At 43.8% G+C, this 24,919-nt stretch overlaps 1 protein-coding gene across 1 annotated transcript in view; it reads right to left on the bottom strand.

Moving 5' to 3' along the window:
- LOC121579461 (ephrin-B3-like) overlaps positions 1–24,150 on the bottom strand; it is a 33,367-nt gene extending 9,217 nt beyond the window's left edge. The window contains exons 1-2 of the mRNA XM_045224584.1: positions 22,998–24,150; positions 10,912–11,207 (exon numbers count right to left, since the gene is read on the bottom strand). Of these exons, the coding sequence (XP_045080519.1) occupies positions 10,912–11,207; positions 22,998–23,146 (445 nt within the window). The 5' untranslated portion in view covers positions 23,147–24,150. The remainder of the gene's footprint in view (positions 1–10,911; positions 11,208–22,997) is intronic.
- Between the last annotated feature and the right edge of the window lie 769 nt (positions 24,151–24,919).

Raw genomic sequence — 24,919 nt, 5'->3', positions numbered from 1 at the left:
TTCTAGATGAGATGATTGTTTTCCATATTGATTTGTTCTCAGTCAGTGGCACAAACATGATGGAACGCCCCTTTTACCCCGAGTGCATAAAAAGCCTTGTGACGAAATTCACCTCAGACCAGCAGACGTGAAACATGAGCTAAACGTTACAAAATGGTTTAAAACTACAACTCCCTTACCAAAGGAAGACCAGCAAGCCCCACGGCTGAAGCTACACGCTACAAAATGGTTAGACTAGAAAGACCAGGAAACGTGAGACGTTAGTCCACACGTTTGAAATGGAGAAACTCTGAAACTCTCAACCTCTACACGAGGTGAAGAAGAAAACAATGCACTAGACCTTATCATTTTAGTCTGCAGCTGGCATGTATAGTCGTCTAGAGAACTTTCACTAAAGACACGAGATAGAGGACAATCCCTCTCAGACAACCGCTGGTACATCTGAAGTATCCATTCTAACCACCACTACGACCAGAAACTCTACCAAGGACATTGGGATCTCTGGTGGGCAAACCAGAGTCCTACATCATCAACTCAACTATTGAGGACAGCTACACGTAAATACATGTTGCATTTCTAATCCGAATGAGCGTTATTAGGGTGCATAACTATTATGATTACTGTGAGCATAGTCTCCAAAGTAACCACGATAGTTTGAATCTCTGTCTCTCCCTTCCACTCTGACCCTCCTTCTACCCAAGCAGTCATACGATTTTTAGTCCAGTCCACTAGGAACCTGTTTTAATTGTATTACATTAGTAATCCCAAGTTACTTTAGTGTCTCCCGAGCGGCGCAGTGGTCTAAGGCACTGTGCCACTAGAGATCCTGGTTCGAATCCAGGCTCTGTCGTAGCCGGCCGCGACCGGGAGACCCCTGGGGCTGCGCACAATTGGCCCAGGGTAGGGGAGGGAATGGCCAGCAGGGATGTAGCTCAGTTGGTAGAGCATGGCGTTTACAACGCCAGGGTTGTGGGTTCGTTTACCACAGGGGGCCAGTATGAAAAATTAATAATGTATGCACTAACTGTAAGTCGCTCTGGATAAGAGCGTCTGCTAAATGACTAAAATCTAATCAATAACCTGTGTGTGTTATTATTTAGTTAGTAAATAAATAATTAAGCCAATTTGTGTATTGCTGATTCATCAATAAGGTTAGGGTTCTTGCAGGTTCAAGGATTATGCGATGTTCAGAATGAGACTGATAAGAGGTCATTATTTAATAAAAGACTGTTATCGATGTATAACATATATATCTTCTAAGAGTTTAATTCGGGAGATGGTAACTCGTTAAACAACTTCTTCCGTGGTGCCCCAAATTCCTAATGAGTTAATTGCTACATGATTAATTTAATCGAGTGACAATTAAACATAGTTAGGTGATTTGATAAATAACAGTCATACATTAAAGTAAGTCACGTCACGACATAATTTAAGGCTCTTTCCCCTCGAGTACAATCAAAAAAGGCCGCCCGCCCCCACACTGCAACCCCATTTCACAAAGAGGAGAACAAATAAAAAATAAAGCTACATTATAGAGAGCCATCCAGCCGAACTAACCCAGTCTGACAACTGAGTCAGAGCACAGCCAAGGGGGAGGAGGAGAGAAAGAGAGAGAGAGAGAGAGAGAGAGAGAGAGAGAGAGAGAGAGAGAGAGAGAGAGAGAGAGAGAGAGAGAGAGAGGGATAGAGGGTGAGAGAGAGAGATAGAGGGATAGTGGGTGAGAAAGACAGAGGGGATAAAGAGTGAGAGAGGGGGAGAAAAAGAGAGAGAGAGGACGCAGAGAGCTGTGGGCTGGCTGCCATAAGATGAGGGACAGTATCTGACAGACCAACCAACCTGCACATGTCCTCTATACTGTTATTGTTCAATGGTTATTTTGACCCTTGGTTATTGCTGTTACTGTTGTCCAGTTGACAATATTGATTATTATTATTTTAATTATGTTAATATTGTAAATATCCAAAGTAAGCTTTGGCAATATGTAAATTGTTATGTCATGCCAATAAAGCAAATTGAATTTAATTAGAAATTGAGAGAGACAGACAGAGAGGGATAGAGGGTGAGAGAGGGGGAGAGCGAGGGAGAGAGAGGGAGAGAGAGAGAGACAGAGAGGGAGAAATGGAAGGAGAGATAGAGAGAGATAGAGACGGGATTAAATCTATTTTTAAATCGGTGTCTCCACCGACTGTCTCAGTGTAGTCATGTTAGCTGTGCTACTTCTGTTAGTGTTACTTATGCCAATGCTAAGTCCATGTGTTAGCTGTGTGTGTGTGACTGTGTGTGGTAGCAGCATTCCATGTGTTAGCTATGTGTGTGACTGTGTGTGTTGTGTGAAGCTTGTCAGCAGTGTGTGTGTGGTGGTGATGGTGGGTGTCTTTTGTTTGTGAGAGGAGAGAGGATAGAGTCCGTTACGTTAGAGCCGGTGAAAAGAAGATGGGCCTCCCCCTCTCTCTGTTCATTATCCTAATTAGTTTCTTAATGGCATACATTAAAAGTATGTCACTGGTTGGAGGAGGGTAGCAGGACCGATGGGAGAAAAGAAAGGAATAGATATATATCTACAGCATATGTAGAAAAACAAATCTGTTCTATATCTTCCATATGTTCTTAATGCCAGATATGAGTATCAATGTCAACATCTAAGCCCAAAAAAAACATTTTTTTAGACTCGTTAATGTATAAACTGTATTTCCTGGTTGTAGGCATGTTATAACACATTTGCTCACACACCATATAAACTAAGTACCACTCTCTGTCAAGTCTCAGATGCACGCACATGAGGTGGACTGACTGGCACCTGAGAGGTCAGTCAGATTAGGGATGGTGATGACTACAGAGATCCTCTTCCTGAAGCCATTACATCATCACCCTCACGCTCCACACGGGCAGATTGTTGGGCCTTTTCTACGTCTATTAAAGACTTGGCTGGGGGACCGTACACCATACCGAGAATTAAGCATCTGGCATGATAGCAAATCCCATAGCCTTAGGGGTGGTAGCAGAATGTGTGTGTGTGTGTGTGGTGGGGGGATCCTGTGTGAAAGAGTGTATGGCAGCCTATGAGTACAGTACGCAGATCTACAAGTGCATGTTCAAGCATGAGCTCCACCATGTTATAGTTAATACCCCAGTTACAGAGATCAACTCTATATTACCCTGGTATCCCCTCTCTCTCTCCTCCTCCCTCTGTCTGTCTTTCTTTCTTTCCCCTCTATCCCTCCATCCATCCATCTCCCTCTGTCCTTGTCCCTAGTGAACAGCTGGTGGAGAGAATTCCCCCAATCCCCTGACCACTGTAATCTCTCTCTCTGCTCACAGGAATGTCTGTAAAAAGAATATCTGCGCGTGTGTCAGTGTGTGTATGACAGAGAGATAGAGAGTCCCTGCAGATTTCCTGCCTCCATGTAAAAAAGTGTGTGAACTTGTGTGTTAATGTGAGTTGCTGGCACAACCAGAAGGTTATTGAATCACCGTGTTAAACCTCTTCAATCCAATTAGTTTGGGAATCTTACGGCATGACATTTATCAGCGAAGAAAACACACACACAGTACACACATGCTGTTAGGTTAAGTACATGCAGAAAAACATACAGATGGATGCTTGAATAGACACAAGCATGAACAAGCAGATACAAAGGCCATCTCTCATTTCTGTTGCGGTTCTGATTGTTGACCTAGATCGAGGAGGCGACATGTCACTTTGTGTTATTCACAGTTATCACACAGCCCCCCTCTTACACACACACACACACACACACACACACACACACACACACACACACACACACATACATTGGGAACAGTGACTGGACTGTTACTAGCGAGTGCCCCATGTTCTCTCACAGTCTCTGCCCAATTCATATCTTTCTCTCTCGCTCTCTTCCTAACCCTCTCCCTCTCTCTTCCTAACCCTCTCCCTCTCTCTTCCTAACCCTCTCCCTCTCTCTTTCTCCCTAACCGTATCCCTCTCTCGCTCTTCCTAACCCTCTCCCTCTCTCGCTCTTCCTAACCCTCTCCCTCTCTCTTCCTAACCCTCTCCCTCTCTCTTTCTCTGTCTGACTCAATTCAATTTAAGGGCTTTATTGGCATGGGAAACATATGTTAACGTTGCCAAAGCAAGTGAAGTAGATAGTTTATTTCACTTTTGTTTACTAACAGTAAACATTACACTCAGAAGTTCCAAAAGAATAAAGACATTTCAAATGTCATATTATGTATATATACACAGTGTTGTAACAATGTGCAAATAGTTGAAGTACAAATGGGAAAATAAATAAACATAAAGAACACATACACTGAGCGAGCAAACGGTCTGCTTCTTTTATTATTGTAGCTTAACACTGATAAATAATCCAACTAGCTCCTGAATTATTAACCTCTCTACACAGCACATGCTGATGCACTATGACACTATAAAACACACTGTCAATGGCCAACCTGCCAGCAGTCAACACACTCGTACCCAGTGTGTGTCAGGCACAGTCAGGCAAAACACACCCACCCATGCATGTACAGCCATGCACACAAGCACACACAGTCACTCTTGGAGCATCAGCTTGATAAAAGGCCACACACAGACAGACGCCCTCCACTGTGATGTGAGTCATTTAGAGTGTGCGTTTGGCTTGATGTGATCATGGTGCCGCATTGTTTGACTGCCTCTCTCATCTCTCATGTTGTTTTTGGGATGGCTGTGGCTGAAGGGACTGCTCAGGGATCAAACCAAGTTGACGGAGCTCCTATAACAGCAAGTTCTCCCACTTAAAAAGATTACATTTTACATTTTAGTCATTTAGCAGACGCTCTTATCCAGAGCGACTTACAGTTAGTGAATACATATTTTTTTATACTGCCCCCCGTGGGAATCGAACCCACAACCCTGGCGTTGCAAACGCCATGCTCTATCAACTGAGCTACATCCCTACCGGCCATTCCCTCCCCTACCCTGGACGACGCTGGGCCAATTGTGCGCCGCCCATGAGTCTCCCGGTCGCGGCCGGCTGCGACAGAGCCTGGATTCGAACCAGGATCTCTAGTGGCACAGCTAGCACTGCGATGCAGTGCCTTAGACCACTGCGCCACTCAGGAGACTATAAGATGAGAGAGGCATGTAATTTTCATCATAGGTACACGTCAACTATGACAGGCAAATCCAGAAAATCACATTGTAGGATTTTTTATGAATTTATTTGCAAATTATGGTGGAAAATAAGTATTTGGTCACCTACAAACAAGCAAGATTTCTGGCTCTCACAGACCTGTAACTTCTTCTTTAAGAGGCTCCTCTGTCCTCCACTCGTTACCTGTATTAATGGCACCTGTTTGAACTTGTTATCAGTATAAAAGACACCTGTCCACAACCTCAAACAGTCACACTCCAAACTCCACTATGGCCAAGACCAAAGAGCTGTCAAAGGACACCAGAAACAAAATTGTAGACCTGCACCAGGCTGGGAAGACTGAATCTACAATAGGTAAGCAGCTTGGTTTGAAGAAATCAACTGTGGGAGCAATTATTAGGAAATGGAAGACATACAAGACCACTGATAATCTCCCTCGATCTGGGGCTCCGCGAAGATCTCACCCCGTGGGGTCAAAATGATCACAAGAATGGTGAGCAAAAATCCCAGAACCACACGGGGGGACCTAGTGAATGACCTGCAGAGAGCTGGGACCAAAGTAACAAAGCCTACCATCAGTAACACACTACGCCGCCAGGGACTCAAATCCTGCAGTGCCAGATGTGTCCCCCCTGCTTAAGCCAGTACATGTCCAGGCCCGTCTGAAGTTTGCTAGAGTGCATTTGGATGATCCAGAAGAGGATTGGGAGAATGTCATATGGTCAGATGAAACCAAAATAGAACTTTTTTGGTAAAAACTCAACTCGTCGTGTTTGGAGGACAAAGAATGCTGAGTTGTATCCAAAGAACACCATACCTACTGTGAAGCATGGGGGTGGAAACATCATGCTTTGGGGCTGTTTTTCTGCAAAGGGACCAGGACGACTGATCCGTGTAAAGGAAAGAATGAATGGGGCCATGTATCGTGAGATTTTGAGTGAAAACCTCCTTCCATCAGCAAGGGCATTGAAGATGAAACGTGGCTGGGTCTTTCAGCATGACAATGATCCCAAACACACCGCTCGGGCAACGAAGGAGTGCCTTCGTAAGAAGCATTTCAAGGTCCTGGAGTGGCCTAGCCAGTCTCCAGATCTCAACCCCATAGAAAATCTTTGGAGGGAGTTGAAAGTCTGTGTTGCCCAGCGACAGCCCCAAAACATCACTGCTCTAGAGGAGATCTGCATGGAGGAATGGGCCAAAATACCAGCAACAGTGTGTGAAAACCTTGTGAAGACTTACAGAAAACGTTTGACCTGTGTCATTGCCAACAAAGGGTATATAACAAAGTATTGAGAAACTTTTGTTATTGACCAAATACTTATTTTCCACCATAATTTGCAAATAAATTCATTAAAAATCCTACAATGTGATTTTCTGGATTTTTTTTTCTCATTTTGTCCGTCATAGTTGACGTGTACCTATGATGAAAATTACAGGCCTCTCTCATCTTTTTAAGTGGGAGAACTTGCACAATTGGTGGCTGACTAAATACTTTTTTTCCCCCACTGTATTCCCCACCAACATTAGACAACTAGACAGAAAAACCTGTTGAATAATAATTACTGTATGAATAAACATTCACAATGTAATCATTATTATATTATTATGTATGTTAATGTGTGTAAAATATGTAAATTGAAAATGTTGTATGTTAAAAGCACTGTTTGTGTGTGTAACCAATTGCACAGCCTTTTTTAGTTAAGATGCCCAAATAATAATTTATAGTTAAATGAATATATGAGACAAGTTGAGCAAACACACCATTTTAAATTGACTAGGTTTTCTCAAGTTGGAGCTAAGTTTTGGCCAACATTTTTGGTTCAGGTAACACTTGGACTGAAAAGTTTAGTAAAAAAAAAAAAAAAAAAGGCAGTGGAACCAGTTACTTAATAATAATTAGTTGAAACAACTCGTTTTGTGTGTTTTTTTTTTAAAGTCCATGTTGGCTGGCTAGGCTGGTGTGGTGTGGTGTGGGCAGTGGTGGAATATGGCTGGCTGCCTGACTCTGAGCTGTGGGCTGGAGACCCAGTAGACTGGGTCATTCCCCCACTGCCCACTGTGCCCTTGAGCTCTCCAGCATGCATTACGGCCAATTAAACACCAGTGCTCAAACGACCTCAACATGTTTATGCAAATATGTAAAACAGCAGGCCGGTGAGTGAATTCCCTCTCCTCACCCAGCTTTCTGTGTTTCTCAGTGCTCCAGCTCATTACTGACATATTGGAAAAATTAGCAAATGCCAAGATAAGTTAACTAAATGTGATCCCCCCCCACACACACACACACACACTAGCATATGTCTATCTAGCATCTGTCATAAAGGTAGAAGTAAAAACAAAGCCAGAATGCAAACATCAAAACATACAACCATTTCACAACCTTTATAAAAACTAAACTCTTTTTTTTATGCACCTTGTCTACATGCAGTGAGGTGAGAGACATATTTTCCAAGTACTCTTGTTTGGATTTGCAATACAAGAGTGTGTCATCATGCCTTTCCATATCTCTCCAGTGTGGGGAGTGGGTGTGATGTGAATTGAGTGGCACTCTATAGTCTCTGACTGTCATGGCTGGATCAGAGCATGTAGAGCACAGCCTGCTGATCTGCTCCTGTCATGCAGAGGCGTACGCACACTCCTGAGCCCCAGGCATCTCTCTCACACACGCTCACATTCTGCCACCCCTGGCATTGTTGGCACACACACTGTCTACCAGGGGCGGTGTGTTCATTAGGGCGATATGGGCGACGCACTGCCAAACGGGAAAAGGAAGGGATTTTTTTTCTAATCAATTATATCACGGCAACAGTAGTTATCAGTGTTCTAATCTAGACGTGTGATCTGCCACTAAATGTCCAATCAGGCTAAAGTCGTGCAAAATGGCTCCGCCCCTTTTGGGGCGATTTCAGTCAGGTTGAAAATCGCCCCAGAAGTCTCTCATAGACTCTCATGTCAAATCTTTTTTTTTCAAATATCAGAGCTTTCAATACAATCTCTATGGGTTCCGGGAGGGCTTGCACTTACGCGCTTTCGTCATACGTAACATAACCATGAACGTAACTAAGAAAAGAGCGGGTAGCAGCGTCAATCAATTCACGTACTACTGTCAAGATGGCTAGCGTTCAGTGCAACTCGATTGTCTCTTTGAAAGAAGTTCCTTTTTGTCGGCGAACAAATCAAGATAAATTGGCAACGAAACAATTAGGACCTCCCCAGACCAAATTTAATAATTCAACAGGTTTCTACTAAAGGGGGAAAGTCCTACACCCGAGGATTTTCAAAAAATTGGTACGAACGAAAAACCTGGCTAGCAGGCTGTGATGTAGCTAATGCAGTCTTCTGCTACCCCTGCTTACTCTTTCACCCTGAAGGCGGCACGGCAGACAGCACCGCTTGGACAGCGACTGGTGTAACGGACATGCACCATCTTTCAGAAAAGATTAAGAAACATGAGCTGTCAAAGACCCACATGGATAGCTGTTTGAGATTGTCTGCTTTGGGGAGAGTGAACATTGCCACTCAACTGGATGAGGGATACAGGCTAGCTGTCCGCCGCCACAACGATGAGGTTAGCAAGAACCGCCACATCCTCAGCCGGCTAACTGTTGAGGAATGTGAAAGAACACCCTTGATTATTTTTACTGTGATAACTTATTTTGCTTTTGTAAGCCAACACTTTTGAGATCAGTCAATAAATGCTTCTGGTATTGACTTATATGCTGCCCCTGTCTTCATGTTGTTGCTGGACATATCTTTTTTTAAATGTGTGTAGGTCACCTAAATCATCAGAAAAATTGCCCCCCCTGAGAATTTTTTCAGGAGCCGCCACTGCTGTCTACTACAGAGCTAGGAGAGAAGCTAGGAAACGGAGATCGAGTGGCACTGCTCTGTCTGTGTCACTCATTGTGAGAGACATATGGAAATACATTCTCATGGAGGTTAGGAAGTGTAGCTCAGTTTACACCTCATTTTGTGGGCAGTGTGCACATAGCCTGTCTTCTCTTGAGAGCCAGGTCTGCCTACGGCGGTCTTTCTCAATAGCAAGGCTATGCTCACTGAGTCTGTACATAGTCAAAGCTTTCCTTAAGTTTGGGTCAGTCACAGTGGTCAGGTATACTGACACTGTGTACTCTCTGTTTAGGGCCAAATAGCATTCTAGTTTGCTCTGTTTTTTTGTTAATTCTTTCCAATGTGTCAAGTAATTATCTTTTTGTTTTCTCATGATTTGGTTGGGTCTAATTGTGTTGTTGTCCTGGGGCTCTGTGGGGTCTGTTTGTGTTCGTGAACAGAGCCCCAGGACCAGCTTGCTTAGGGGGCTCTTCTCCAGAATTCTGCATGCAGTCTCATTTTGGTGTATGTCCCATTTTGTGAATGATTGGTTGGTGAGCAGTACCCAGACCTCACAACCATAAAGGGCAATGGGTTCTATAACAGATTCAAGTCTTTTTTGCCAGATCCTAATTGGTATGTCGAATTTTATGTTCCTTTTGATGGCATAGAAGGCCCTTCTTGCCATGTCTCTCAGATCGTTCACAGCTTTGTGGAAGTTACCTGTGGCGCTGATGTTTAGGCTGAGGTGTGTATAGTTTTTTGTGTGCTCTAGGGCAACGGTGTCTTGATCTAATTTGTATTTGTGGTCCTGGCAAGTGGACCTTTTTTGGAACACCATTATTTTTGTCTTACTGATATTTACTGTCAGGGCCCAGGTCTGACAGAATCTGTGCAGAAGATCTAGGTGCTGCTGTAGGCCCTACTTGGTTGGGGACATAAGCACCAGATCATCAGCAAACAGTAGACATTTGACTTCAGATTCTAGTAGGGTGAGGCCGGGTGCTGCAGACTGTTCTAGTGCCCTTGTCAATTCGTTGATATATATGTTGAAGAGGGTGGGGCTTAAATTGCATCCCTGTCTCACCCCCCGGCCCTGTGGAAAGAAATCTGTGTGTTTTTTGCCAATTTTAACAGTACACTTGTTTGTGTACATGGATTTTATAATGTTGTATGTTTTTCCCCCAACACCATTTTCCATCAATTTGTATAGCAGACCCTCATGCCAAATTGAGTCAAAAGCTTTTTTGAAATCAACAAAGCATGAGATGACTTTACGTTTGTTTTGTTTTGTTTGTTTGTCAATTAGGGTGAGCAGGGTGAATACGTGGTCTGTCGTACGGTAATTTGGTAAAAAGCCAAAAACAAGTACATTGTTTTCACTGAGGAAATGAACTAGTCTGCTGTTAATGTAATGCAGAGGATTTTCCCAAGGTTGCTGTTGACGCATATCCCACGGTAGTTATTGGGGTCAAATTTGTCTCCACTTTTGTGGATTGGGGTGATCAGTTCTTGGTTCCAAATATTGGGGAAGATGCCAGAGCTAAGGATGATGTTAAAGAGTTTAAGTATAGCCAATTGGAATTTGTGGTCTGTATATTTTATAATTTCATTGAGGATATCATCAACACCACAGGCCTCTTTGGGTTGGAGGGTTTGTATTTTGTCCTGTAGTTCATTCAATGTAATTGGAGAATCCAATTCTGGTAGTCTTTAATAGTTGATTCTAAGATTTGCATTTGATCATGTATATTTTAGTTTGTTCTTTGTTATAGGGCCAAAAAGATTGGAGAAGTGGTTCTCTCACACTCACACTCACACTCACACACACACACACACACACACACACACACACACACACACACACACACACACACACACACACACACACACACACACACACACACACACACACACACACACACACACACACACACACACACACACACACACGTCCCCTCACCTATTATGTAGTAGTCCGTCAGGGTCTTGAACTCGTGTCCCCACAGGTTGGGGGAGAACTCCTGGAACTTGATGGTGAAGCGCATGTCACTGTTGGGCTTGTCACAGGTGAGCAGCAGGTTGGGCGCGCCCATCACCTCACAGCGGTCTGCCTGCTCGCGCATGGACACCAGGTACAGCTTGTAATACTCATACTCACTGGGGGAGCGGGGGCCTGGGGGATTGGAGGCTGGGCAGATCAGGTCCAGACGATCCCCTATCTGGGGGTACAACACATACCCCCTGTCATCCTGGAACCTGCAGAGGGAGACAGGGAGAGGGAGATAGAGAGAGAGAGAGAGAGAGAGAGAGAGAGGTGAGAATGGTATCCATGGCAACAAATGATTGGCAGTGTGATATTTACCCATCTCTGTGTCTGACAGCTTGTGTTTGGAGAGGAGGCCTCTCATCTATTCATGGCACAGTTTGGAAGCACAGACGAGTGCCTGTGGGAGCACTTGGTGTGCGGGTACATGCATGGCTGTGGGAGTGGTATGTGTGTTTCTTTCTGTGGATGAATTTGTGTGTGTGTGTGAGAGAGCGCGTTGTATTGTCACATACACCGGATAGGTGCAGTGAAATATGTTGTTTTACAAGGTCAGCCATAGTAGTAGGCCCCATGGAGCAAATTAGGGTTAAGAGTGTAGTTCACTATTTTACAACTTGATGTTAGATGGTTCCTCACCCTGAAAGTAGTCTATGGGCCAGGAGAAACTGTCATTCATGGTTCAGTTTTCTTTAAACAGCCTCTACAAACTTCAGCTAACTTTAGCCAAAACAAGCTAATAACCAATGGAAGTTTTTATTTTGTATTGCCTAATCACCTTTAAGTAACATCAAACTAAATATGGAGTTGATTTGAATTCATTTCAGCTGATTTTAATATTTATTTTTTACATGCCCCCATCACTTCCATTGATTGTTAGCTGTGGTGTCTAAGTTTAGCTGATGTTTGTAGTGGCTGTTTAAAGAAAACTTAACCATGGATTACAGTTTCTCTTGGCCCATATACAAAAAAGGTGCTATCTAGCACCAAGAGGGTTCTTCGGCTGTCCCCATAGGAGAACCCTTTGAAGAACGCCATTTGGTTAATTGTAGAATGCTTTTAGGTTCCATGTAGAACCATGTCCACTGAGGGTTTTACATGGAACCCAAAAGAGTTCTACCTAGAACAAAAAAGGGTTCTCCTATGGGGACAGCCGCAGAACCCTTTTTTCTAAGAGTGTACTTTCAGGTTAAGGAACCATCTAACATCAAGTTGTTCACCTTGGATATTTGAACCAGCGACCTTTCTGTTACTGGCCCAATGCTCTAAACGCTAGGCTACTTGCCGCCCTTCAAAAGAAAAGGGATGAGGAGACGTCGAGGCACTATCGGAGTCTGAAATCTGAAAAGGGTTTTCTGGGTCATGGTCCTGTCAGCTCCAGTAGGAATAAGGAGAGATAAGGCGCTGGTGGAGATAACACACAGGATGAGGAAACATATAGACACATTGTCAGACAGGCAAAGAGGAAGAGAAAACAGCAGGCTCCATCAGAGAGAGGGAGTGTTGTGTGTGTGCCTGTGTTGCCTGGCCGATCTCAGGCACAACACACATTACCCTGTCATTTAGAGGACGCCCTTAACCATTTCCATTAATACAAATCAAATCAGCACCCGCATTAACACTACCAAGACTTTCGACAAGACTGCAATTTGCCGCGGACCATAGTCAGAGAGTCAACACTGCAATACAGAGCAGCTTCAGTGAGGGAATGGAGGCTACAGGCTGGATGAGTCCTCTGTCTGGGTTATTCTGCGTGCTTTCAAAATGTTAGCCAGCAAGCTGGAGTACAATGTTTAAAAAATTCAATAATCAACAACTAAGCTCTCTAATTGCCACTCTAATCCACAAATGGTTCCTCCCTAATAATCCTAGAGTCAATTATGCTGCCATGGTTTCCGCTTTTGTTTTTAATACAACTTCTTAGATATGTGGAATTTTGTGGTGGTTTTTGTAGTCTGGCATTCCACTGTGAATTTCCCATAAGTCTTGCTAAATCCAACAGCAGTTAACAGTCTGGAGGACACATTTAATTCAGCGTGAATTCACTGTCATTTCATGGTGCAACCATGCTAAACTCCCCACCTTGAGTCTCTCACAGACCTCCAGTCACAAGCTCAACGTAACATCAGAGTATATTACACCACCAGATAACTATAGCTCTGCTTAGAAGAACCCTTGAGCAGATGAAGGTGCCGAGATCCTTAGCTCCCTGGCTCTCCATTAAGTGCTTAGCGCCCTGAGAGCCTGGTGACATTTCAGCACCAGGAGGGACAAACAGACAAACTAACCAGGGAGCTCCAGGCTCCTTCTCCCTCTCCTTCATCCCTCTCCTTCATTCTCTCAGATCAAGGTATTTTGGAAGAGTGGGAAACAAGGGTTTGGGGCGTTTGTCAGAGCATGATAATGAATCATTGGCAGTAACTTTCCCTTTTGAGGTTTTTGCTGTGACATAGGCTACAGTAGGAGACACTATGAATGATACAGGATGTACCATGTAGTGGCTTTAACCTGGGCCCTAATACAACTAGGTCCTGGTCCTGCATGATCACAGTTAGAGAGACCTGAGGTTCACAGTGATCTGATCTGCACAGATAGAACAGATAATGAGAGACAGTGACCTTTCCATTTGTCAGGACACATAATACAGTGACATCTTCTGCTCAGCACACACATCACATCTATGCTATCACATGGGATCCTACACTAGTTATTCTACACACACCTTTAACAATGTAAATCGAGAATTATTGTGCAGGTTGTGCTTTGTCAGGTTTGTGAGCTATCTCCTCTCTCTGACTCTGAGTTGATAATCAAATCAGGTCTGTCACTGTGTACCTTTTCACTTCTGCACACCCACATTTATTCTATTTAGGCATACAGTAATGCTTTGATACAGAGCATATTTGTGCTATTTAAGTCTCCTTATTGGGACATTTCAATGTGTACTATTTCTATCCATCCTCCTAATGTCAAGATTCCCATGACTCAACATCCCCATCATACTCTGCTATATTCAAGCTGCCAATCAAGTGCGTATGTGACATCAGTGATTACAACAGATTCCACACTGTCACTCTCCTGTCATAACTGTAGCCTGAGGTCACATCCTGTCGTTACAGGCCTGACGCCATTCAGAGCTACACACTGTTGACCTTGTTAAGTGGGTTCAAAGTTTAAGGCTGGGATGGAAGCCTGCAGATGGACATCATGGTGACTGTTGAAGGTCCTTCAGGTATTAGTATTAAGAGAGAAAGCCTGATTGGACATAGCTATGAAGCATGGACCATGGCCATATTCAACATAGTTTGGGCCTTATAGAGAGCAGTGGGCTCAAACTGCTGCTTGATGCTCATCTGGAGAAACTTTCATCTGATCTCACATTGCCGCTGAAGCGAACTACATGAATATTGCATTTTCTCCTTCAACTTCTCTTTTTAAAACAATGCTAAATTAGTGCCTTCATCAGAGCTGCTGCCATATTCATGGTAGTTTTAAAACCGTGCCATAAATGATGAATCAGGATTGCATACATAATCTGAACTATTAATACCAGATGAAAACTGGTCAGTATGAATCAGTCCGTCGTTGTTGTGACAACACACAGGTCAAAGGAAGGGAAGCCATAGCTTACTTGACTTTTGAATCTGTGTGTTGATCATGTGTTGAAAGTCTGTACTTGTGGTCTGTGTGAGGCTACCCAGGATTCAGTGTGTTGCTGAATCCCATGGCCGTATTACTGAAGTGGGAATGGCCTTTGGCCGCCTTCATGGCCCAGTGTTTATGGGAATGTGGGTGTTTGCTTCATTGCCTGCCTGTGCCCTCTCCTCCTATTTCACTGCACTAGCAGTAGTTCTAGCTGTAACCCCATCTCTTGTGAATACACTTCCAGCTCCATGTTTGCTCACACCATTCTGCCTCACTGCTCTGTTGAAGATGTTTTCAGGCAAACTTTCCCCGTAATCCCCCCTGCAGCTCCATGCTGCTGCCCCTGCCCCAGTCTGGAGGTCCTGTATAGGGGAGGACTGTACCAGGATGCACCAGGGCCTGCAGTCCACTCTGCCAGCCAGGGACCAGGGCAGTCCAGCACCACCTCAGCCCAGCCTCAGCCCAGTCGCCCAGGGTGAACACGTTGGCAGATGGCTTGGTTCATTAGACCATGCTTTCATTGGCAGGATGTGGAACATGGTTTAGTATTGACTTGGATTGTTTACAGGCCAGCCAGAAGAAAACAAAGCTGCTTTCTCCATTTTACACAGAGCTCTCAGGGTTTCACACCATAGTTCATTACATGCCAATAAACTGTACATCACTGTAATTGAGTGTCTAGAAATGTGTGTAAATGTGAATTTTGTCCCCTAACACAGCACTGTTTGGTGAAGTGCTAATACCGTGCCCTTCTAGGACCCTTCCCCCAGGACTGCTAAGTGAGTCCTGCTTTATTTGAAGTGCTTTCAGAGTGTTGTTTAGAGCCTTTATTGAATGAGTTAAGGACTAAGAGATAAAAGCCACATTCCTACCCCATGACTCAGTCCCCATCAGACTCTGGCCTTAACATAGGCCAACCATAACACAACCGGAGCTCAAACGCAACCACAGCACTCCACTCTGAAGGGCTCTCCACAGTGTTTTCACAGTCTACGCAAACGGAGCTCAGTTTGTGTCGCGTTCCAAAAATGTCTACGCAAACTAAGCTCCATCGGATCCATTGCGGACTGTGTGGAGCCCTTAAGGTCAGTTCGTTACAAGTGGGATCTTGGGCACTGTGGTTCAGAATGTTGAAGTTTTCGGTAAAATTTTACTTGACACCTAGCATCATAACACTTTATGACACGGTCATAACATGTCATAACAGATGACATAACGTGTCATAACCTGTCATAATATGGTCATAACACTGTCATGACAAATATATTTACATCTGTTGTAATACATATTTACATAACACTGTCACTCCACAAGTTTTCTAAACGTTGTGGAGTGGAGCCGTGTTTGTCTGACTCTCAGTATGTATCAGGCTGTGAGAGGGAGACATGAACCCAGATGCCCAGGACTCTAACCACACATGAAAAGGCTCATCAAGCCCAAATCACAGGGCTGATTAAAGATGAGAAGACTTAAAATAGCACTTCCCTTTGTTTGGAGGATGAGTGAAGCAAAAGTCAGTCAGAGAGAACAACTCCCTAGTCCCTTCTCGACTTCGTCAACTCCCTTCTCTACCTCCTCCTTTTCCCTTCGTCTTCTTCATTCCTGTCTTCATGTCTGTATACTAGCACACCAGGGAATGTCTAGGTTTCCATTCTTTGTCATATTTTGGAATAAAAAGTTTCAAACGAGAGAAGTGTGTGTATTTGAAGCAGAAAGACAGCGATATTGAATATGCAACTTCAGAGACAAAGAACGAGAGAGAGAGCAAAACAAAGCGAGACGGGGTAAAGAGCGAGTGGGGTTCAATTAGGTGAATGTTGAAAGGGATACATTGCTCTGGTTTGTTAAAACAACTACATATCCTTCTTATTACTGACATGGCTCTTGGACCTTGTTCTCCATTCGATGGTCCCCCAATTACCCAAAACAAGGCATACAGAAAATATTATTCATGCCACTTAACCTTTATGAAAGAGAGAGGGGGAGCAGACGGAGAAAGAAAGAGGATGCAGGAAGAGAGAGAAACCAGGAGATATGAAGAAGAGGCACGTGGAGAGAAGGGAGGGAAATTAGCTAAAAAAGTTGAAAGGGGATACAGATCAAACAAGCACAAAAACAAGGGCAAAGCACGTTTTTATTATAGTGATGCACTGTTCTGAGAATCCATTTCATATTGGAGGGAACATACATCATCATCCTCAGTGCAATCTTAAGACTGCAATTACTCCATTATTCACCACACACTCTCATGCTCTGCCAAGACTTTGAAGGCATGCCAGGGAAGCACCTTTGAAACAGAAAATTCAAAACAAGCAGCACGGTGAAAGGGGATTTACAAATGATACTGGCAGGTAGCTACTAGGGTGTGTAAAATGAAGAAAGCAAATGTTAGTGTGTGGGTGTACAGCCAGGTCACCCAAGATACAAGTCAGTATTCGAAGTCCATCCATGTCTGAGGATGTCGGGGAGATGACGTGGAAAATGGCCACTAGGGGCAACAGTGAGCGCTGTTACCTTCAAGTAGGTTTGGATTTTGCTAGGGCGTTGTGGATGGGGATGGTGGATGGGCTTAAGCATCTGCCTCTGATTCCAAAGGTTGCAAGATAGAAAGTTATTTTTGCTTTACTATCCCAAACCTAACCCTTACCTTACCATTCAGAGTTAATGCCTAACCTTAAGATTTCGGAGATATTATGATGACATTTGGTGACGTTTGTGTTTGTTTTGGACTTTGGTAAGGTTTTTTTTGGCTGTGATTGGTCAACTGTTGGGATTCTTCAATAAAGTCTGTTGTCATTCAATGAGAGACGACTTGTTTTCATGCCCTTTTTTTCAATGACAAATACTGCACCAAACATGTTAGACGTATAATTGCGCGACTAAAACGTTAAAATTAATGACAGATTTCTTGAGTTATCTTAGATTAATTCTGACTATTTCGAGGAACTGGCTACGGCATCTCAAATAGGAGAAACAGTACTATTGCCGCCTTTTTCTTGTTTTTCAATCTAAGGTATTTTAAGGGAGTATGCGAGCACACTCGTTCGGTTCGCCTAGCCTTATTTGGCTAGCCGCCAGCCGAACTGAAGCATGCTGACGCCTTAAGCCATACACCTACTACAAAACATGTGAAAAGGGAGAAAAGTCCTTTATGTCATGCAGCCTTTAACTGATTTACTCATCACTCTTGAATTTTGTCCATTTCCCTAGGCAAGAGTTGATGAAAACATTGGATTACTGAAGAGATTTCATCAGATTAGTTTTCAGCCAAGAATCCCAAGCAATGCCCCAAATGCAGCTTCCACCACTAGCCAGTATTCTGACATCCAGTAGCCCATGACTGGTAACATTCTCACTGGTTATGTTATATTTAATAAATCAGCTCCAGATAGCTCTGTTGCTATTCATTATGGTAATGATCTCAGGTAACAGTGGTAACATTCCCCACAACTTTGCTCACATTTCAACTGAAAGTGAGGAGATGAGAAAGTGGTTGAAGAAGAAAAAAATAGGGCACACGGAGAGATAGAGCTACTGAGTAAGTGATCAAAAAATACTTGATTTAGATGGTTCCTCACCCTGAAAGTAGTCTATGGGCCAGGAGAAACTGTAATCCCTGGTTCAGTTATTTAAAACAGCCTCTACAAATTTCAGCTAACTTTAGCCACCACCAGCTTTACATGCCCCCAGCACGTCCATTGATTGTTATCTGTAAATAATGAACTACTCCTTTAAGTGCCTTGCTCAAGGACACATCGACAGATGGGTCACTGGGTATTCGAACCAGTGACCCTTCGGTTACTGGCCCAACGCTCTCACTAGGCTACCTGCAGAGAGAGCGAAATGAGCGAGAGAGCGAGTGAGAGAGTGAGCGAGAGAGCAAGCGAACGAAAGAGAGAGAAAAAAATCCCCTCACATACTGCTTTGTTGTCTGACTGACAGTGGAGCACTCCACAAGAGGGGACGACTGGGTGTGTGTTGAGTAGGAGGATTATCCTCCCTTACTCTCACACCCCTAATCCGAGGTCAAGTAGATTGGTGCTCATTTGGTGCTGTTACCAAAGTCACCTTCACAAGTCTATGGAAAACTTTTGTTTTATCCCGCATTCAGTATTTCACTGCAAGTATGCATACATTTCCCACAAGCTTGCCCATTTACAGACAGCTCACCTATTCATACACATACCCACTTTCCTTTGCCCCTCTTCATTTGACACTGTTTATTCTTCCCAGTTCAATCTAGACTATATGTTAAATACTTAGACTGGAAAATACACAGGTTTAACACAGACACGCCTAGGCATTCATAGTAACCCCCATAGTAACCCCCCCCCCCCTGTCTGAGCAGGAGGTGTCACAGGAGGACAGGGGTGGATTGTTCCTCACTGGATGAGTAAACAAGGCGAATCTAAACACCCTGACTGAGACAGCCGCTGAGTGACCGACTGGGAATACACCCACACACACCCAACAACAATGATACCCACACCCCTAGGAACAACATGCACAAACACAAAAATACACAAGCAAGTAAACACACACACTCCTTTCTGACACACAAATCACACTCACTCCCTCTCTGAGGGTGTAACATTCTGGCTGTATGAGGCAGTGTAAGGGGGTAATAAGGCTGAACACATGTGAAGACGCAGGGAGCTCATCCTTAAACTCACGCTAGCCGCTCCTCAGTCTCCTGACACTGTATCTGTTTCCTTTCTTTTGCCAATCTTTAAAATGTTTTAATCTGAAACGCTTAGCCCAGTTAACCAGGCTTTTTATCCTCAGCCAATTAGCAGGCAATTCATTAAATATTGAGCAGCCTGTGAAGGATAAATGTTTAATGCCCATTTAAGGGGGAAGAGATGTACAGCAACTTCCCCCTACACGACTCTGCCTCAGATGTCAGAGGCCCCCTGCACTCCCTAATTCACTCATCTTCATGTTATATCCATGTTTAGAGTGTGTGATTTTCTGTGTCTGTACTGAACATGTTTCTGTATTCATTGCGTGTGTCTGTCTGTCGTGTGTGTTGGTCGTCTTGGCCATCAGGATTCTGAGGAAGAGCTGTCTAACAGGCCATGAGTAAACCCATTGACCTTTTCAGATATAGGAGGAACATTAGATTCAATACGGATGAGAGATTCTCAGCAGTAGCACAGAGCTCACAATCTGTGTGTCGCTCTATCTGGGCCCACTTTAAGACTTTTTGTTTCATCAGACCTAACTCTAGGTTATTTTTGTCTCTCCATCTCTTGGTTGCATCTTTCCATTCATTTGTATCTCTTTATATTTCCCTCCCTTCTATGGCCACTCTCAACATCTCGACTCTTCTTGAGAATTGTACCCCTTATTGCAACTCACTAAACAAAACTTTCTCATTAATAAAGGCATTAATTATAGTGACATTTGGGCAGTTTGTTAATGTATCTATTCTGTCTATGTAAACATAACCTAACAACTACATGGTGATTTGGGTAGCCAAAGTCTTGTAGGCCTATTTAATCAAACCTTCTCTGATTTTTCAACTGTGTATCTGTGTCTGTCCTCACACGAGAGAGAAATGAAGGCCTAGCTTATCAATTGATGTGCGATTACGGCATGCTTGCCAATAGGTGAGAGTCTGAGCTTTGATAAAAGAGGAGCTTGCTTGAACAGCATTGGACAAATCCAGGCCAAGTTCTTACTGGCTTTCATCATGTCCCCTTCGCAAACTCAGCAGGAGTCCGCGCAGGCGGGAGGGGAGGGTTGAAAACCACGGACGGCACGCACGCGACCCTTTATGAGGGTGCAATCATGCGTGAAGACCACCCCCTCTCTCACACAAGCCTGACATAATAACCGTCTGCCATAAACAGGCATTCCCACGCTTAACAACCCAAGTGCGGTCTCCTTGCTCTCTCTATGGCCAGAAAGGTAGGCTATAGTTTTACACTAGCCTATATTTAACTATAGGCGCAGGACACCAGGGTTGGGCTCAATTCAGAATTTTGGAATTGACTTCCATTCAACTCATGAGTTGAAATTCGAATTGGCCACACCCCACAGGATGTAGAATTTGAATTTGATTGACAGGAAGTAGAATTTAATTCAATGCAATTTAAAGAAATTCCACTCAGTCATGTACAGTGTTCACGTGCTAGTCGGAACTAGGAAACTCTGAAATGTCCAACTTACTGTAGTTATACGTGTGTCTTGCTCAACCAGTTAACATGTCGAAAATGTCTGAGTTTCCTAGTTCCGACTAGCACGTGAACGCGGCAATAGAACATGAGTTTCATTGAATCTGACAGGTCACACTTCCAGATACCAAAGAATATACACTATATATACAGAAGTATGTGTACACGCCTTCAAATTAGTGGATTTGGCTATTTCAGCCACACCCGTTGCTGACAGGTATATAAAATCGAGCACACAGCCATGCAATCTCCATAGACAAACATTGGCAGTAGAATGGCCTTACTGAAGAGCTCAGTGACCTTCAACGTGGCACCGTCATAGGATGCCACCTGTCCAACAAGTCAGTTTGTCAAATTTCTGCCCTGCTAGAGCTGCCCTGGTCAACTGTAAGTGCTGTTATTGTGAAGTGGAAACATCTAGGAGCAACAACGGCTCAGCCACCAAGTGTTAGGCCACACAAGCTCACAGAACGGGACCGACGAGTGCTGAAGCACTTAAAAATCGACTGTCCTCAGTTGCAACACTCACTATTGCGTTCCAAACTGCCTCTGGAAGCAATGTCAGCACAAGAACTGTTCGTCGGGAGCTTCATGAAATGGGTTTCCATGGCCGAGCAGCCGCACACAAGCCTAAGATCACCATACGCAATGCCAAGCGTCGGCTGAAGTGGTGTAAAGCACGCCGCCTTTGGACTCTGAAGCAGTGGAAATGCGTTCTCTGGAGGGATGAATCACGCTTCACCATCTGGCAGTCCAACGGACAAATCTGGGTTTGGTGGATGCCAGGAGAACGCTACCTGCCCGAATCCATAGTGCCAACTGTAAAGTTTGGTGGAGGAGGAATAATGGTCTGGGGCTGTTTTTCATGGTTCGGGCTAGGCCCCTTAGTTGCAGTGAAGGGAAATCTTAATGCTACAGCATACAATGACATGCTAGACAATTCTGTGCTTCCAACTTTGTGGCAACAGTTTAGGGAAGGCGGTTTCCTGTTTCAGCATGAGCAAGGTTCATAAAGAAATGGTTTGTCGAGATCGGTGTGGAAGAACTTGACTGGCCTGCACAGAGCCCTGACCTCAACCCCATCAAACACCTTTGGGATGAATTGGAACGCCGACTGCGAGCCAAGCCTAATCACCCAACATCAGTGCCCGACCTCACTAAGGCTCTTGTGGCTGAATGGAAGCAATCCCCACAGCAATGTTCCAACATCTAGTGGCAACCTTCCCAGAAGAGTGGAGGCTGTTATAGCAGCAAAAGGGGGGGACCAACTCCATATGAATGATTTTGGAATGAGATGTTCGACGAGCAGGTGTCCACATACTCTTGGCCATGTAGTGTATCACTTTTCTCTGGAAACAATGTTCATATCATCTTTTAACCTTAGTGCTTAGAATAGCCAATTATATTTCCAGCACCATTTCATTTGTTTGGCTTCTTTTTGAAGGCCTCAGGGTCAACTTGATGGTTAAACTAATAGTATTTCCCCCATATTATACAAATGTAAGTGATTAATGAAATATAATAACATAGAATATTCGCATACAGGTTTTGTTTTCCTTGAAACAAAAGAGATTGTCCTGTTTTAATATTTTATATGCATGTTTTATGTACACCTAATATAGAATAGAAGTGGCATTTGAATTTAATTTAATTCAATTATATTTCCTTTATTCAAATTCAAATTCTGTATCCCGTTTACTACTTCAATTCAAATTCAAGAATTTAATTGGAATTTGATGTATTCTCAACCCTGCAGGACACCCATCTCTGTTGAATAGAACCCGTGTCCGACTTCGCTGGACAGAATGTGACAGGAGACGCCAGTCTTCCTCGACCGTAATCCTCTCCAATGAAGTCAGTCTCCCCACCACCACCACCACTCACCTCCACCAGCAACAAGTAGCTTAGCCTAGTGTAGAATTGGATATTGAGTGAACCCATGTCATTAGAGACCTGAAATCGAAGCTCACAAAATAATCAAAGTGTCCCGAAGGTGCCCATGTTCACCATGAGGTGGTAGTTGTACTGTTGCGTTCAATATCTTTCTCCAAAGGCCACTCACTCTGCGGGACTGCAATGTCACCCCTTCGCGTTGACAGCCAGTAAAGGAACAGTGTACACGAGTGACATGATAAATACATCTAAACTAGTCTATAGTGAAAGCGTTTAACCACGTACCTCTTGTTCAACGTATTCCAGTAAATAGGCTCCATGTTACCTGCAGCTATTCCCAGTAGATCCACAAGAAATATCAAAATAAATCCCAAGCCATTACAGCCGTCCCAGAACGCCAAAGCCATCCCTGATCCTCGGCTCTCTCCTGCCATTTTACCCCCCAAAAAAAGAAGTGACGGGGAATCGATTCAGACAAAGAATCGCTGGGAGACTGCGAACGAAGTTCACTGAATCCCTGAAAGCGCACAGCTATGATGCGACTTCGGAAACCGCATAAGAAAAAACGTCCAAAAATCAATCAGAGACAACATTCAGAGTAGTTGGAATGTGTGAAGAGATACAATGTGTCAACCTCTTTTGAGTTTAAAGTGCATTAGTGGCAATATGTAGCTTTCTGGTTTGAAACGTGTCGAGCAATAATGGACATTATTGCATGAGAAGGCCACTGTCCATCCTCTCTCCAAAATGTCACCTCTCCAGACAAATTAAATATGAGCTGAATGTCGCGAATATCGGAGTAAACGCCTTCTTACACTTTGGAAGCATAATTTTGGATAACGGGCGTTTATCTTCATTGGCAAAGTGCCATTGCCTACTTTGCCACCCGGTTTGCTCGCTCAAATGTACAAAATTGGACTAGGCTTGTATAAGGGAGCATTCACTGACCCAAGTTGATCATCGCCTATTCGCTGTGCTCTTGTTGCAGCACTTGAATACTTAATGCTTTAAGGCTTTTACCGCTTTCTCCATTGTCATTCCTTCTGCGTCTTAGCGTACATAAAAAAAGCCCATTCTATCCGTCCTCTATCCTTTCCGCTATTATGGCACAATCTTGGCATAAAAAAATCTAGTCAAACTTCTTCGGGCAAACTTCAAGGAGGACAGGCAGCGTCACTGAATATTGCCGCATTCAAAATATTGCACCTCGATTAACTCGTATTGGTCAAAGCCATTTTCCCGAGAGGTCTCTTCTGTTCACAATACTGCTTTATGTTCGTTGCATCCTTCTCCCGCAACGCTCTGCCCTCAATCTCGTACTATGCTGCACACTGATTGAGTAGCTAGGTATAGGGATGGACTGGAGTAGCCTATGCTATGCAAGTCTATACTTGTGTTCCATTGTGTAGCTCTGGGAGACCCCCCTACTATTATCACCACTCAAACCGATAACATTCCTAAATGAGAAATGCCCTCTAATCAGTATAAAACAGTAATGTGAACAACTTCCCATTATTCCTATATCATTTATATCCTCCTTTCACCATTATTGCACCGACAGGTAGACATCGGAGTGTCTAATGCCGACAGTGGCCAAGGAACATAACCAACACAGATTTTGCCCCAAATGTTGTGGCAGATGAAGTGTCAAATGTTGGATATGAAATGCCCGATGTGCAGTAACAAGCTTGTAGCTCCCCCACCCGTTATTCTGTAGCGGATGGTATTAATTTATAATGTAACAATTCAGCGACTCATTTCCAGTAGTTTCATGACTGGGAAAGCAGAAAGGAGAATGGAGCAAGGTGCGGAGTATAGGACAACAAAACTGAACCTACCATGCCCCCACGTGGGCAACATGTAAAACTGCAGCCAGAGATACAGCGTAATATCACATTGTACGGTCTTTGGTAATAATATGTACGAGGTAAGACCGACCAACAAGAACGTCGGCCGTGCGCAGTAGATCACCAGCTGGGCGTCTACGAACAGTGGCAATTCAACTTGTGGAATCGTCGGGAAAGGAACAGAATATTAACGCCTATGTTCTGTGGTCAGATACGATAGGTCTGCAAGCCGCTGTGCACGGCCGACCGTCCGGTTGGTCTGTCTTCCCTTTAAAACAATATGTAATTGCGAAATTATGACAAAACATTAATATTGCATTCCACACAGTTTATTTATTCTGTAACACGTCTCTATTCAAT

Source organism: Coregonus clupeaformis, chromosome 13, assembly GCF_020615455.1.
Source record: "Coregonus clupeaformis isolate EN_2021a chromosome 13, ASM2061545v1, whole genome shotgun sequence".
Taxonomy (NCBI): domain Eukaryota; kingdom Metazoa; phylum Chordata; class Actinopteri; order Salmoniformes; family Salmonidae; genus Coregonus; species Coregonus clupeaformis.
Note: the sequence above shows the minus strand (reverse complement) of the source record. Positions and strands in the feature narration are given on the sequence as shown.